General features: G+C 38.7%; 1 protein-coding gene across 1 annotated transcript in view; it reads right to left on the reverse strand.

The window, feature by feature from the left end:
- Positions 1-10867: 10867 nt before the first annotated feature.
- Positions 10868-17271, reverse strand: part of LAPTM4B (lysosomal protein transmembrane 4 beta) — a 59799-nt gene continuing 53395 nt past the window's right edge. Inside the window, exon 7 of the mRNA XM_065832646.2 lies at positions 10868-12891. Coding sequence (XP_065688718.1) covers positions 12817-12891 — 75 coding nt within the window. The 3' untranslated portion in view covers positions 10868-12816. The remainder of the gene's footprint in view (positions 12892-17271) is intronic.

A 17271-nucleotide genomic window follows, 5' to 3' on the forward strand; every position in this document is an offset into this window, starting at 1 on the left:
GGAGAGAAAGTGTGGTGGTGAGAAGATGACATGAGCGCCCAGAGGCTTGGCAGCCTGATAAGGCATCATTTCGTTTCATAAGAGACAGCTTAGAAGATGAGGAGATTTTTATTTTACTTTATTAACTAACTTCGCTATTTATTTAATACTGTACCAGAAGTTCTGTGTATTCCCCACATTACAGAGCCTCACTGTCTCTTCACCATTTGCCCTTCCCCAAATGATGAACTTCTGTCCTCCACTTCCATGGTGTGACTTCTTTTTGATTTGGGAGAGACATTGTTCAGTCTGTCAACATGGGTAGAGGAAGGTTGGAAAATGTTAAGTTACAAAAAGCTGGAAGCTTCTATCAAGCCATGCTTTGATCTGCAGGCAATTACTAAGCTTCTTGAAGATTACTAACTGGGTAGCAGAGGCTTTCTGAGCCTCCTCTTTCCTTTCCTGGCTTCTCTCAGTGCCTGGAAGGATAGTTCTCAGTATGGAAGAAACTCCCAGTGATGTAGGCTGCTTTTGCATAATCACGGACAACCACATAATGTAAAAAACAGATTTCACAAAGTACGTTCCATTTTAAAAGCAGGTGCTTAACTAAAACAACAGTGAATTGGTTTTCCTCCAGCTGTTAGAGGACTATTTCAGATGTTCCTGGTAGTTAGACACTTCCTACTAATTTCCAGCCTAAATGTATTTAGGCCATTTTATATTTGTTTTCTAATATCAACATTGTCTTTCAATTGAAACAGCTGCTTTTCTTCTGCATGTCTTGCCTAGCTAGTGTATTTAGTGACCACAATCATTTTCTCTTCCAGCCTTCACTCTTGTTTTGCTCAACAAGCTAGTTCTCACTGTATATGTGCTGAACTGGTTCCCACGTGTGCCGCTTGCAGAACTGAACATGATACACTGTTCGAGCCCTCACCAGAACATTTCTCTTTATTGAAAATACTTTGTCTGATGTGGTCTAGGATTTCATTTGAGTTTTCATTTGTTGCATTACCATTGATGGCTGATGGTCATCTTTGTGTTTAATTTATATATGCAGCTGCACCTGTTTGCCAGTGGATAAATCCTACCTAATACATTATCTTTCATTATATACTATGGTATTTCATCTCTTGTCTTTCCTTCTTAAGATCATTCAGTTCTTTCCAGCGAGATCTGCCTTCTCCTTTACATTTACAGTGTCTATTGACTTTCCTATGTTTTATCAGGAAACTTCCACTTTTGCCTGCCAGTTCCAAGAATGAAAAACTTAAACGTAAAATAAGATTCCCAAACTGATCCTTTAGTAATTGCTAATAACATTTTCTCTAACTTTCCCCTCTGAACACTCCCTTATCCCATTTTCCTATTGCCGTGAGCTAGGTCCATACTTAGCTCACAGTCCTTCTCCCAGTTCCTGTTTCAATTGGTAATTTCCTTTGTGGCAAAGCTTTTCTGAAGTGCAGACAGATTAGATCTACTGCATTTCCTTTACCTAAAAAAAGCAGGTTTGATGAGCACAAACTAATGCTGGAAAACTTATCCCGCATTTATCACTTGTTCATGGTTTGCAACATCTTTTATTTATTCAAAATTTTTTTCTGACGTCTTTAGTACTACTTGGATCAGAAAAAAAGCTGAGGTGGCATTTTACAAATCAAGTTGCTCTAAGGTATTAATTGCGTATCATTAGGCACCATCTGACTCAATCCAATTGTTAAGAAAATTGGGTATGATACTGTCATTTGGGATGGAAATTGTCTACTCCCCCTTGATGTGAATGTTTTAAGGTTCATATCTCCCTTACTTGTAGTTGCTGCTGCCCTTGCTTGTTATCCTGCCTTTGTCTGCATTGACTGTAATAACATATTTAAAGATAGCAAAGCTTTTAGCATTGGGTACACAAGCAGAAGCAAGACAGGTTTCTCAAAGGCCTAGATAAAAGTGTTCTTAATTTTTATTGCAAACGAGAAAATATTTTGACCTTAGTAAAAAGATTGAAATAAATACATTAAAATGGTTGTTAGTGCAATAAAAAGACTATGACTTTTCCCAGTGGAGGAATTCAGCATTTTATTTATTGACATGCAAGGTTTGAAAGGCTTGTAAACAAGATAATAAAGCTGTTGTACTATTAAATGTCTGTATTAGTCTATAGAGAAACTAGATCATATTTTTTAAATCACTTCAAAAGTTTATATGATTGGAAATGTTATAATGCATGTGTAATGTTAACTCATGGGGTTTATAAGCTACACTGCATTGCAATTAATCAAGCACAGTTTCTAATGCATATGCAAATTGGAGTCTGTCAACGGAAGCACCATCCTTAATTAAATAATTAGAAGAGGTGCCTTCCCCTGAGTCCGGTGCTCACTGGAGTGAAGCTGTCTCCACTGACCCCTGAAGTGCCAGATCAGCAGGTATTCAGTATCTCAGAAAACACACAATGCAAGTTCCTTCTAGTTACAGTGGGATTTTCAAATTTCTACAATGACTCAAAAGTAAAACTCTGCCAATCTTTTCTTTCTCTACTACTTTTCCTAAATAAAGATAAGGCAGATTTTTTTTTTTTTTTTTTTTTTTTAATTGGCTTAGATGTTTGTTGTGGTTAAAACTACTGTCATGTAGAGCAGGTATGTTACAGTCAGTTTGTAGCTGTCAATTGCTTTATGATTCTCCAGTGTTATCGCTTAAAATAACTTAAATCAAAGATAAGGATATAGGGTTCAAGACTATATCTAATCTGCTTTCCTGAGAAAATAGATAATACGCTATATTTCATCATCCCCACACACACACATTATCCTTTTGCTATGCCTACAAGCCTTTCTACTTCAAGTGTGTACTTAACCTTGCCATTTTGGTCATCTGTGCCACAGCTAGTTAACTCCTTGACATGATTCTAATTTACATACAGTGCACTCTATAGCTTCTGAAAAGAAATGAGGAGAGAGATTTTTTTGAAAAGGCCTGCTATTTTCTTACATGGATCCTTTCCGTTCAGCTGACACTTTCCATAATTCCAGGAACATGCTGCTGATTAAAAACAAACGCGGTAAAGATTCAAACACAAATGTCATGACAAAGTGCTCATTTCTCACTTGTGGTAAAAAAGACTCACCTGAGTGTTAGTGATGTATTGGTGATACATGAATTGCACAGTTCTGTTCCTGGTTAATAGTCTGTGAACTTAATTATAGATATAAAACCAAGGGAACTGAAAGAGATCAGAGGATTTGAAGAACTATGAATTGGTAAAGAGCGTGCACTTACTTTTCTCCCACACTTCTGTGTTGATTTTGCTGTGTTTTAGTTCCAGATGTTTAAGGATTAGGATCTTGGCTGGCTCTGTACTTAATTCTCAGAATCACTTTGTATTCTTAAGGCATCTGAAAAAGGCAAATAACTCACTAGTGTGCATGGCCAGACAAGATACAGCCTCAGTTCAGCCCTCTTTGTTTCACTGTCTCTGTACCACTGCAGACTTCCATCTTTCTGATTGCCCTGGATAGCAGCTAAAGTCACCTGCAGTGGCAAAAGGCAAACATTTTGCTTATTGAAGCTTAGATGTTGCAGTTAACGAAGTTTTTCCTACTGAATTTCTCCTGGAAACTCCATTTGACTCTTTATTTTGGAAGGAGAAAATGAGAGCTCTCGCAGCTGGTACCTCAAAAACATTTACCTTATATGTACGTTACATCTTCTCTTCATTTTTCTCAGAAGAACTGTGTGGTAGCTTATAATTACTGTCCAGACTGGACAATGTTTACTGGTGAAAAAAAAATGATATATGATATCAACAGAGGTGTGACTCAGTGAAGTTACATGCTGTTGATAAAATACAGAAGGAGTTCATCTGCAGATGGCACTCACCTACTTTAACTAGCTAAAAAATTGTCCTGGGATTGCCCTGGTGCCAACTCTGTTCACAGGCTTTACTTTTGCTGTGACTTTCAACATGTGGACAGTAAAACTGAAGTTTAAGCATTTCCCTTGGTAATTTAAGCCGTGCCATGCTTAAATTCAACCGACCTTTTATTCAGAATCCAAGACAATGTTTTTTTACTGTTCTTGTGACAAAATTAGATCACATGCACAAGGAGCTGAACTTATGTTTCACAGCATGATCCATAAAGCAGGCGAGTAGGTAGCTCTAAATCAGTCCTTGCACAATGAAAAATAATCTAAATGTAGCTGCCCCCCCAGTTAAGTCTGATTCATGAACCCTCGTGAGAGATAATAGGAGGCACTAAAGCTTGCATTAAACGTAGATTTAAAGGAGGTTACTCATAGTCTTCAAATTAAGCATGTGTTCAGAGGTTCTGGTGGTTTCTTAAAAAATCAGCACCTTAAAAAATATTTGACTCCTGAAAGTTTATCCTGGCAATACCTAAGTTTGTGGCAATGGCCCCAGGAAAGCTTGGTGATTCATGAAGTGCAAAAAGAAATGTAGATCTTAATTCCTTTTTTTGCCAACCCTGCTCCAACACCCATAAGACAAGAAGTCTGGTCCTTGCTGCTGGGACTGTGCAGAGGACCTTGGGAGCCAAGAAAGGGCGTCAGGTCTGCCCGGTCCTTGTGCTGGTCGCCCTGTGCTTTGCTCTTGGGCACATTTCCGAGGCAGATGCTCCAAGCTTCTGTGCAAGCAGCAGTTAGCAACAGCCACACCTGCACCTCGAGCTGTGCTTGCAGAAGACATCAGGAGCCACGTCTGTGTTTTGTGAGGAGCAGATTTCTGCAGGTTTGTGCTGGATGTGAGAGCACACAGGAGGACTCAGGTGGCTGAATGAATTCAGGGAGCTTGTGCATGAGCTGGGCACCAGCCTGCTCAGCCCTGTCCAAACTGGTGGTGTGGTATATGTAATTATCAAGTCTTTCTTATTACCAGGTCCCGCTGGGGCCAAGGCGGGAGGTGAATACCAAGCTCCACAGGCTGGAGAAAGCCTGGTCCACAATGCGGAACTGCGAGCACCAAGGGAGCAGCAAAACAAGCAAGCTGAATCATTTGTAAGATTGCACAGCTATCGAACGTGCTGTCTAGGCATCAGTTTTGGAATTAAGCATCCAAGTTCTTTTTTGAGCCTTCTACATAGCGAAAGATACGGAATTTCCCCAAATTAATTAATTCCTGAATTAATTTATGGATTGCCTTACAACAACAACGCTTTATTACTCAAACAATTGCCAAGGAGAAAAAATCCCTTACAAAATATTATCAAATTTGAAGGAATAACAGAAACCCACCTTGTTTCTAGTCTGATTTTTGTATTTGCAGGTTTCTGTCATTAGGTGCTGTTACGCTTCTGTTGGCTGCTTTGAAGAAGACATCTTTTATTAAAGTTTTGTTCCCTGTGTACCTACTTATGTGATGTCCTTAAGTCACCTCCTAAATCTGAGTTATTAAAGGCATTGCATTTCCTGAGTTTTTCACTTGATGGCATATTTTCCACCTCTCTAATTGTTCTTCCAGCTCTTTGCTAACCCTCTCCAAGGTTTTTTTAAACATCCTGCTTGAAATACTTACAGCTTTAAGGTATAGGCAAAATAGATTTTTCTTTTTTTCCTTTTTATTGATGATTTATGCTTTCTTTAAAGTAATGGATGAAGAATTTTAATCACCATGGAGTCAAAAACTGACCCTTGCAGAATTTTTCTTGAAACACATTTGTTATTGAGTATTCTTAGCTCACATACAGGTATATTTGTCAGCTGTTTTGCAATCTATTTCATACGTGCAATGCTGTTGCTATATCTTTCTACTTGCCTAGGCAAAATGTTATATCAGGTAAAATGCCTAAGAAATATCTAAGTGTATAATGTTTACACTTGACCACATATACCCACTTTAAAAAAAGAAAAAATAATAGTTTGACAAAGTGTGTTGTTTTGTTTTGTTTTGTTTTTCCCCAAGCAGCCCTGTGTTCTATTATCAGTTTTCTGAGTAATGCACTAAATGACAGAATTATGGAAAAATTTAGATAGGAAGTGACCTGAAAAAAATCCTCAGGGATGGTGTTCAGCCTCTCTAAGTTGTATGTTGAATCTTCTGTTATACCTTAAGGCTAAACATTTTAGTTCAGCAGCTCTCCAAAACATGCCTTTTGAGTACCACCTTCAGTGGTGGTGCTGGCATTTTTACCAGATCACTGTGCATTCGAAGACTGAAGAGGAATTAAACTTTGAAAAAGAAGTTGTGGTGAAAGGACAAAGGATGAAAGGCTTCTCGAAAATACTACTAAGTATAGTAGTAGATATTGTAGATATAGAATATTTTACATAATTTAATGTGTTCCTAGTCATGTTTTAAAAAAAAAGTTCTCAACCCTTCCTGCCCCCAAATATCTGGAAATTGCACCCAAATGTAAGATCGTGTTTTACAGAAAAAAGTATCAGAGCAAAATTGTGATAAAAGAGAAAGTAAGAGATGCCAAAGAGGATCTGTAGTAACCTTGGTACAGTTTGCAGCTGACTTAGAGCTGGTTAGGTAGTAAAAGGATAGTGCTAATACTGATACTGGGTCCCACCCAAAGGGAAAAGTTGCACTAATAATAAGATTAAAACACTCCTTTTGCTTCAAAAGCAAAGAAAAATCAATTATCTACTTTGCTACCTGTGATAAGTATAGCACAGGAATGCTAGTTAGGAACTAAAAAATGTCCAGAAAAGTTGTCATATGCTGGGTGTGTGTAGATGTCACAAGCATGATCAGGGGTCCCATCTCGAAACTTTCCCAGCTTGTCTCTGGTCTCATAACCCCTGAGACAAAGCCAGAGTTCCTCAGCGTTCACCTCTCCCCTTTTCTCAGATGCCCCTTTTTGTACCTCCTCCTCAGGCTGCTCGTGTGAAATGAACTGGTCCCAGCTAAACTGGGACTGTGCTGCCTGTGCAGCCTCCCGTACAAGTGCTGGTTCCTAAGATGAACATGTGGCCACAGATACCTTTACTAAATACCAGTATTTAAAAGAAAAAAAAAGGGGGGGGGGATTAAAAAAAGATGCAAACTTCAATATTTTTTTAGAAAAACGCCCCTAAATCTACTGTATCAACTAGTCTTGTTCATTAAAAGCATTTTGAATTTCTATAGTTGCTTTTTCTTTATGAAGCAAAGAAGCAGGATCACACAATAGCAGGAAATTTAAGCTGGCCTGTGCAGCTGATAAAGCTAATTTAATCCTCAGCTCTAGTGCAAAGAAGGAAATTAAACCCATTCCAATTTTCGAGCGATTTGATGGGGAGAAGAATTCATGAACTCACAAAAGATAAATATTTGTAACTAATGGCCAGCTCTTGCCTTTGTTTCTTTACTTTCATTGCCCTTGCTGCCCTCAGGTGAGCTCATTTGATATTGCCAAGCATGATGACATTAAAATAAATAGTACCAATCTCCCAGAGCTTTCCACCAATGTATTGTTTATCTAGCAGTGTTGAAATGGTGTATTAGTGATACACAAAATATAACTAGAAAAGTAATTGTCTGTCCAGCCAGCTTTTCTCCATAAGAGACAGGACGCCTGTTTGTACTTGCCCCTGCCCCAAAGAGGAGCCCGACAGATTTTACATCACAAAGTAAAATATATCTATCTTATTAGAATGGCATCTGTACTTACAAGAACACCTTGCTTATCCTGACACTGAATGCACTTAGAGGATTTGATGCTAGAAGTCTACCACTGTTGTATTTCTGTCTCTGATTGCATGCTTGCCCCTGTTGTCATGAAGGGACCTGACATGAGGCACTTTGGAAGAAGAAACAGTTTCAGAATTACAAGTGATCAGCTCTCCAGACTTCCTGATGATAAATAGAAGGAATCTCAAAAAAACCTGTAAATCCCCCAAAAACCAGAAGTATTTGGATACCTGAGCGAAGTTTATAAAAAACCAGAAACCTGTTAGATTTATTATTATAGCAGGATACACTTACATACTGTAATGGAGCCCTGGTTCTGGGCTAAAAAGCTGCGTGTGGCTCATCCCTGCTATTGCTGGTCATGTTGACCTCAAAGAGTAAACAGAAGTCTTCTGTAATGGCTGCGGAGACCCTGCTGTGCTGCAGCTCCCTTTCTCAGAGCAACCTCACAGCTCTTCTATCTCTACTGGCGAGCAAGTTTCTCCTGTAAGCCAAGTAGCCAGCCCTGCTGTATGCCTGATTCATCTCCTTGCTGTTTATTCAGCCTTCCAAGTGACTCCGTGTCCTCCACTCAGACCAATTAGTTAAGTCCAGCTCTGGCTACAAAGGACAAACCTTTCATGACTTTCTGAAAACCCTCCTGTTTGGAAGGTTTGAATAATCTGAAAGAAAAAAGTAAGTTACTGCATTAAATTTCACATGAGTTCTTAATGAAAATAAACTCCTGTTGTAGCTCATTGTCTAGAATATTTGTAGAACTGCCTTTTGGCTTTGAAATAATTTTATGTCTGCTAGCTGGGTGACAATGAGTTTTTCAGCTTTTCAGTCGTGTTGCTTGGGTATTCTGTTCTGCTAGAGGTAGACACAGGCTGCAGGCAGAAGGTCACAGATGTGGCTTCCACACCCTGCTGAACTATTCAGCTGAAAAACTGGCCACGTTGCAGAACCATTTTGGGTCAAATCCATGGGTGTGGAGACATCATTTACAAATACCAAAGTCCTTCCCTGAAAGAACACTAATCCTGATTTATCAGAGCCAAGCCTCCCTTTAGATAGCTATGGCTGCTGGTTTGAGTTTCTCAGAGCTGTGAACTGACATAGTGCTGAAACATCTCTGTAGCCATAGGCACTGAAATTTGCAAGAACTGCTTTTTTGTGGTACCTGATATAACTTAGCTCCAGAGAAACAGCTCAGAGTCTTCTGTCAAACTAGACAGTTTGGCAGTAATTTAACCAATACTCCTTTACATTTAGAAAAATAAATCTGTAGATGTCTTTGCCTTACAACAAGTAAGACCAAGGTGTCACCCACTCCAGTGATGGAAGTCTGAAACAGAGCTGGCGTAACAGCTGGGGTAACAGGTTACAGATGCAATTATGTTTCCTCCTGACCACAGCAGAGGACAAAGAGAGCACATAAGCCAAGCAGGTTTGTAGCAGTGAATCCTGTCAATGCAATAACATCTGTCTGTGCTGTTTAAAGGAAATACACAATTATTTCCCGCCCACGCTCTGCCCCTCTTGCTGCTCTTCTCTCCATTCTGCCCTTACTGGTAACCAAGTCGTTCATCTTGCATATTCCAAGCATCAGCGTGCCGTCTTGTTAATAATAGCAAAAATCTGTTAAAACTGTCTATGGTGTCCCTAGTTGCTACACTTTGGCCAACAGGGCAGTGTTGAGGAATGCACTATTTTGAAAGCACAGAATCTGGAATTTCTTTCAGACTAGTTATCATTCCGTCTGCTTCCTTGCCAAGCTTTTCTCGGGCCATAAATCGATCTGATATGGCCTTTGTTAACGTAGCAAGCCTGTGTTGTTTATACCAATCACAGGTTTTCCCAAAAAAGTACAGACAGGCTAACACCTAAAATAGTGGTTGTTAATAATTGTTTTAGAAAATTGAATATACTTAAAAGCATGAGTGCCACACTGCTGGGTCACCACTATGAATCCCTCTTTGCTTTCTCCAATATGATGCATGGATGAGTGTACAACGAAGGGAAGCTGCATTATTCCATCAGGAATAAGAGCATGAGGCACAGATGAGAGAAATGGGATTTGTTCCTTAGTATGCATTTGCTTTGTGAAGCCTGCAATGCCTTGTAACTGATATTCGTAAAATTAGAAGATTTCAGCGAAAGATGTACATCTGTTTCTGGTATTTCAAGGTTCAGACTCCTATTTGCTGTTTTTTTGCTCCATATTTATGATGGTCTGTGTCAACATACATTGAAAATTTTTTCTTTCCACTCTTCAGTTACTATAAAGTGCTATTAATAAAATGATATATTGAACTTTGAGGTAAGAAAACAGGAGACAAGTTGAGTAGCACCTGCTCCTCATATCTGGGACAAAGTAAAAAATTCAAGGAATGGTGAAAAAAGTGCTGTTAGGAGCAAGAAGTTCCCAAAGCACAGAAACTTAAGAAGCCAAGTTTTTAATGGGTTTCTATTGTCACAGATGACCAACTATTAAAAATGAATTATAGAAAAGCTGTGGTGTGAATTCCCTAGGATTAGACATGGAAATGGAGAATGAGTTTAACAACTGAGGATAAAAACCTTCAGCTGGAATTGATGTCTCTTCATGTAAATCAGAGCATCTACTTTTGGTTTTGGACTAGGGGAACTTGTCTCCCACATGGATCCACTGACATATCTGCAGAGCTGAACTTATGTTGCATTATCTGCTCCCTCCTCCCCAGCTGTCTATCTACAGTATGTGCAGGAATGTCATGGTTTGAATACCATATTCTCCCTACCATCTTACTCAAATTGGACAAAATCCAAAATGTATTGGGAGTACTGGAAGGAAAAATGCACTTGCACTTATGCACATATGGTGTGTGTGAAGCGTTCTTGATTCTTTACTAAGACAAGCTAACATCTACAGAAATTTCATGTGGATTAGCACATTATTACTATAATGTAGAGAAAAAAGAAAAAAAGCCCCAGCTTTCTGTATAGCTCAGTGTAGCTGTGTTTGGTATCACACACTTCATCAGACCTGGAAAACTGCCTGCAGTTCTGGACAATGAACTAAAAGCTTGAATTATCTCTTGTTTTTTGTTGTACAATAAATTGTCTGATAAACATTCTGTTCTCTACTTATACAGTACAGAGGGAAAGTTGGTGAGTGGACTGAAATCTGTTGTTTAGTTCATTTATAGAGAAAATCCTGCCATGTCAGATTGATTGGACAGGAATTAGTGTAGATTCGTGCTTGGAAGACTAGCAAAAATGATTTCCATAGTCTTGAGGAAACATCCTTTTATTGTAGAGAAGTCTGTATACACAGTTGTGATGTATTTACAACCAGTTTTTCTCAAACAGATGACTGTTTAAAATCCTTCACAAATCTGTCAAGAATGAAAGAAAATTCAGCTCAGAAGCCCAGCCAACCAGCCCAAACCCCAAATTCAGATTTATTCCCAAAGATAATTGTAAGGAAATAATAATACATTGAGTTATTCTGAAGGAAGCAATAGGATTGTGACAGAGATCAATGTATGGACTTCAGTCAAAAGCATTGTTTAGTTTGATCTCAGAGTAGATGAATCCCAACATGGGGGACCTGCCTTTTTCCAGGGGTGTGGAAGGGACAGGCAGAAAGACCCTGGCCTTTTCTTCCTTGGCCTCTGCAAGGACAGGTCACAGTGGCAACCTCCATGAAAAGAAATTGTTGGTCCTGTGTTCCCCTGGAAAGCTCATTTCCAGAAATAAAGCAGGAAAACCTCTGCGTTTCTTTGCTCTGCGGAATAGAGTCGGTGCACTGAGGGTGAGAATGGCTGTCCCCCTTAAGAAGGGTGTGGACTACCATGGCACCCCAGTGACAGGACAGATGGTACCTTGGTTTCTTCTGATGCCCCTCCAAACCATGCCTCAGCTCTCACTGCTCTGTACCCGGAGTGATGTGCAATGGCATCAATCTAGTGTCAACCCGTTCAACTACCACCAATGCAGAGTAGACAACACAGGGGGAAATGATGAGAGGTAGAGACACACATTATATTCCCTTTTCCTGTTATTTTTCAATTAAAAGTAGAACCTTCATCAGCAACAAAAGTTACGTGTGCAGGAGGCACTTCTCTAGGGAAGAAATAAATACCTCATGGATGGATGAGTCCCATGAGAAATATTCTCAGCACAACCAGTTCAGTCATAAAAGGAATCTAAAATCCCCACATCGATGTATATGAGAAACATGAAACCATACCTGCTAATGCTTGAGGAAGATACATACATAGGTTTCCCATAGGGTGGGAACATATATCTTAGAATCTACATAATTTGATTCATACTTAGCAGAACATTGCAATATTTACAGGCACATTCCAATGGGAAAACATGTGCATACAGAGTGCAGAAGACACAACTTTTCACCTAACCATGGGACTTCATAAGCAGGGATTTTGTGACCTCAAAATATTATTTGTGAAGCTAGTGGAGAGGAAAAAGGTGTGTAGGCAGGAGAAGAAAATTACCAGAAGTTGGTAAGAGCTCTTTTTTTTGAGTATTAGAATGGTTGCAGACTGGGACAAAGTAAGTTCGCGTAGACCACAGGTTCTGACTTGTTACACATCACAGAGTGTTTTTCCTACTCTCTTTTCCCATACTTATTCTTCCCAATTAAATTTGTTCCCTGTTAGCAAGGCTGATGAGAATAGTGTGTAAGACTCATTCCTGTTCTTGCAAACATAATCTTTTATAGCATAATAACTTAATAAATTCTTGCAGAAAAAGGATGAAGTGGAATGTCACTTTTTTGGACTTGGTCTGTATTCTGAGGGTGAAAGTGGGCAGACTGAGAAACACATTTGTAATGCTTTGGAAGTTTTACAAATAAAAAAAATAAATTAAAAAACAAAGTTACACTCTGAATCTGATTGAGAATATGAAGTTCTATGTTCTCTAGCACTGCATGTCAGGCATGGTGGAAAAATCTATTCGGTGACTACTTTAAGCTTAGCACTACCCAGAATTGTTCTGAAACTAGTTCACTAGTTTCTGAAACACTACTGTAGTTGCAGCAAGTTATTAAAACTATCTACAGAATTTTAATCATACAATTTAGGTTTCAATATGTCAGCAAAACAACAATGTATAACCCATAGAGGTTATATTCTGGAAGTGAGATTATCAAACTATTGCTCCAATGTTGGAAAAGTAAAACTATTCTCCCTAGGTACACAGCACTCTCTCACTTATGCTGACACATAAGGTGGTGGTGGGTCTTTAGCAGCTCCGTTCACAGGATCATCATATGGTGGCAACAGGACCTGTAGGAAAGGAATAAAAGGTTATATTTTTTAAAAATAAACCAGCTGAAAATATTTACAAAAAAGAAAACCCTCAAGTTCTTGTCCTAAGGAATACTTTAAAAACAAGTAAATTAATGAGCAAGAGCAGAATAATTAGGAAATGAAACAGTGGTAGCTTGAAGTTCCTCCATTTCAATTTGTGTGCCTGCTTTCATTACGAAGGAAAATATGATTTCTTCACACTTCTTATTGACTCCAATGACAGTTTGATTTCAGCCCAATATTATTCATTGCTGGTACCTGAATTTGTTCAATCTGGCTGTGGCGATAGCTGCTTATTCTGCAGCTCTCCTCTGTCAAGAGCACTGAAGTGAGGCCTCCTGGAGGGTTGCACAAACTGCTAAGCCGGAGTGAGAGAAGTCCCCAAAATCTCTCTTTCTGAGGTCCCCCTGGAAAGCTAATAATTATTTTGGTGTGGGGAGAAAGAAAGCAAATGGAGAACAAATTACTCTAGATCTAAATAAATCTTTGGTTTTGTGTTTCTGGGGCACTCAGCCATGAGAAGAAAGACCTACATTCCCATAAGCCCTTTAGCCAATACTTAAACATCTGATAGAAATTAGGACAGCTTTAATCATATATCATCCCCAGTCATAGGAGACCTGGAAGCTTCCTAGGACATGGGAGATGCAGATTCAGACCACAGAGGGCAGAGGAGGGATTTGAACCCAAATTTCTACTGCTTTAAGCAAGCATGCTAGCTATCATGCGATTTTTAATCGTGCCAGCACTGACATTGCTTTGCTTGCATGTGAAAAGGCAAAGGAGCACTTGATCTGTGAATCCCAGCAGGGAATGAGGATAAAATAGATGTCTGAATGAAGAATGAGGTACATGCCCTAAAAATCTCAATATTGTGTAAGAGTATCAGTTGTAGTGCACTGGCAGAGATACTTTATGCAGCTGAAGATCCATTATACATGATGGAATTTCCAAATTTATCAACATCACTTCTTGGTCATTAAAGGGCACAAAAAGCTGATTATGTAAACATACATAGGTAAAATCTTGATCTCAATAAAGTCAGTGGAAGTTTTTCCATGAGGGGATTTCACAGTTCTTAAAGAAGTTGATAACCTGCCTTCTGAAAAGAAACAGCCATAATGATCCCTTTTGGACCTCATCCACAATGTAACAATATCAATGGGAATCTTTCTATAGTTTTAAATAGACTTTGGATCAGGCTTATGTGGGATAGTTCCAAGGGTGATTCACATTATACTTATGTAAGTTTACAGACATGCATTGATCACCATGTGTTCAAGTACATCTGTGCACATGTTTGTTAGATTACAGAATGGCTACCTTGGCATCTTCATCCCTTAATCAAGGAAGTTTCATTATTTAGAAAAGGAAATTGTCAGCACCATCACTCTTTATTAATACCATATGTTTGAGTTTGTAAATACAATATGCTATGCACACAATCACTACAAAATCTAAAAAGCCTTGTATTGAAAAGCATTTAATAAATTAAAGGGTGCAAACAGCTTATGGCAGACTGCTTACCTGGTGAAATTAGGACAACATATAGAACTTCAAATAAATACTGTCATAAAAATAATAAATATATTTTGCAATATAACTTCAGTAAATCACACCACCAAAGCATGTAAACTGTGAAAAACACTACAGCTTAGATCCTCTCCCTAGCATGGATCAATAGCTTAATAACAGGGTTTCTAGAAAAATCCTTGTGTTACTAAAAAAGGCACTTGTTTCTCAAAGGTACCAAAACATGTTCATTAATTGATTATGAAGCAATATAATTAAATCTGATCTACAGATGACTCTGAAAATGAATCAAGTTCACTTTGTGAAGATTTAGCCATCTTGCTGCACTCTAATACTGCCAAGCCCCAAACTGTGGTCCATTCCTTTCAGGTTCAGAGTCCATTTCATCAGGCGTGATAAGACAGCAGGCTCAATCCGAAAAGCTGTCTGTCTTCCAGGTCTATGAGCTGGTTAATAAAGGACAATACCTCTCTCTGTGCTCTGATCCTCTTTTAGATCAATGTGTCCTAATACTACTGTAGTTACATCGATATTATTACTTCATCATTAAGGTCACTGTCATTTGCAGTAGGTCTCTTGGAGGATTTACAGAGATGAGTGAGCTTCTTCATTCCCTTTACTCTTGTATGAAACAAAATATGTCTGTTCTCCTGAACAGCCTCCTGGTGAGGCTTTTTCCTCTTGAGAGGTGGACACCCTGCCTTGCTATATGGATTCAAACCTCATACATGGGTCAATGGCCCCCAAAGACTCTCAGAAGACACTTTCTAACTTATCAACAGTTCAACAAGAAGTGAGGGGAGATAGGAGTATTTTAGAGAAGCCACTGGCTGAATCCTAAGGCATATGGATTTCTATAGGAGTATTCGAGGTATGTGGGATATGAACTGGGGAGACCACTAAAAATGTTCAGAAGTTTCACAAGAAAATATCTACAGTGGAAGGCTGGAGGGTATTTGGAAAATGTCTGTAGGTTTATGGTCACTTTATTGCTGGAAAAGGTTATTTGTCTGAACAGTTCTATCAGTGATGACTTTACAGTCTTACTCTCCACACATGTTTGTGTTGAAATATTTACATATCTTGATCTTGCATTTCCCTGACATGAACAGAATAGTGATAAAAAATAATGAGTGTAGAATAAGCAGAATTCAAAGTTACTACATTTGCCTAGTAGTGTTTGAGTTAGACAAAGAAAATATGGACAGGATAATAAACAAAGGTTAAGAGGAATCAATGTGATGGACAACACCTGGAAGAAAGCACTTGGAGTTTGTGGAATACATGGTACCGGCTGGGACCCCAAGCATCTCACATCGTTAGTGTAGTAAAAGTCCTTTAAACTAATGTAACTGTTTTACTTTCAGACAATGTGGCTTTGTTACTGTTACTTAATCTTGTGTCAACTGTAAGTCTAAATAATCATCCTTCAGCTTCCACAACACTTTGAATAAGTCTTCACTACTCTATAATTACAAATCTTGCAACTCTGCCTGTGTAAGACTACCTTTTCATTATTTTTTACAAGAAAAATTTCAGACCATTACTTTCTCTTTATAGTTTTTCCATCTTTTCTCAATTATGTCTGTTTTGGTGAAAGGGAAAAACATGATAAAACCTGGATTATCTTAGTTTTTAACTGTTTATTGTTGGAATGGTCAACAGTTTATAAAAACCTCAAGGAAGAGAGAATTCCATTAGAAATTTAATCACTAAATTTATACCAAACTAATTGAAATGAAAATATAGATCAGGGGGGTTTTCCCTTGTCTTATGTTAATTTTAAATTCTAAAATGGTTTAATGGAAACAGATAAGTGCCTTGGACATAAAACAGCAGAATTATTCAGGCACTATGTTGTGCTCTCCAGAGACATAAAATGGAAGACAATCGCTGAGCCAAAGGATGAATTCAGAAACTGGAAGAACAGACAGAAACTCACTATTCAGTCTTATCCGAGAATATAATTAGAATGGATGTGGTCTAAACTAATTCAGGAAGGGCAAAAATATATGCATACTTTAGGTCTGTGGTATCCCCAAGGCAGAATATCCACTAGGACACAGATGTATTTTGCTTCCTAGACACTGCATTTGAGCATTTCCTTCCTTGTTTGCTGCGAATTGAGAAAAATGTATGCTAGTTCCCCTGAGTGCTCCAAAACTAATGTTTACAGAGTGTTTGAGGTTGCCACTCACAAGTTACTATAAAAAGTAAGTACAAAGGACCCCCATTTTTTGGAACTCTCTGATCTTTGTGAGAAGACATTTCAGTTTTTGATCGGTAGACCAAAGCAAGTCTGGAACATTAGAAGCTTGCAGGGTTCAGTCCTATAGGATGCCTTAAATCCAAAGGACAGAAGATTCTAGCTTCTTTTACAAGTCCTACAACTGTATTGAAGAAGCATGTAGCATTTTAACATTATCCTTTAATATACAGCTGGAGGAGGAGGTAACATTTCTCACTGTAGAGTTGTCTGGTGATAAAAACTTTGCACAAACACTCTGAGATCAGAGCTCTAGGGGCTCCCAAACCAAAAGGGATCAAACCCACAGTCCTACCCACCATATGAATGCTCCAGACACAATGTTTTCAGTTAGGTTGAAAGGACCATTTTCCACCCTCCTATTGTCACAGTGAAGCCAAGTGTGCAAGAATCCGGGGAAAGAAAGAAAATAGGAGAAAGTGTGGCTCTGTAGCCCTATGGTTTGGGTGCCTAAGAGGGACAGGGAGTCCTGGGTGCTTGCTTTGCTCCCAGTTCCATTTAAGCATTTTGTGATAAGCAGTCTTGTTATGTAATGCGCAGAAATAATCCAGAACTGA

This window comes from Patagioenas fasciata, chromosome 2 (genome assembly GCF_037038585.1).
Source record: "Patagioenas fasciata isolate bPatFas1 chromosome 2, bPatFas1.hap1, whole genome shotgun sequence".
Lineage (NCBI taxonomy): Eukaryota > Metazoa > Chordata > Aves > Columbiformes > Columbidae > Patagioenas > Patagioenas fasciata.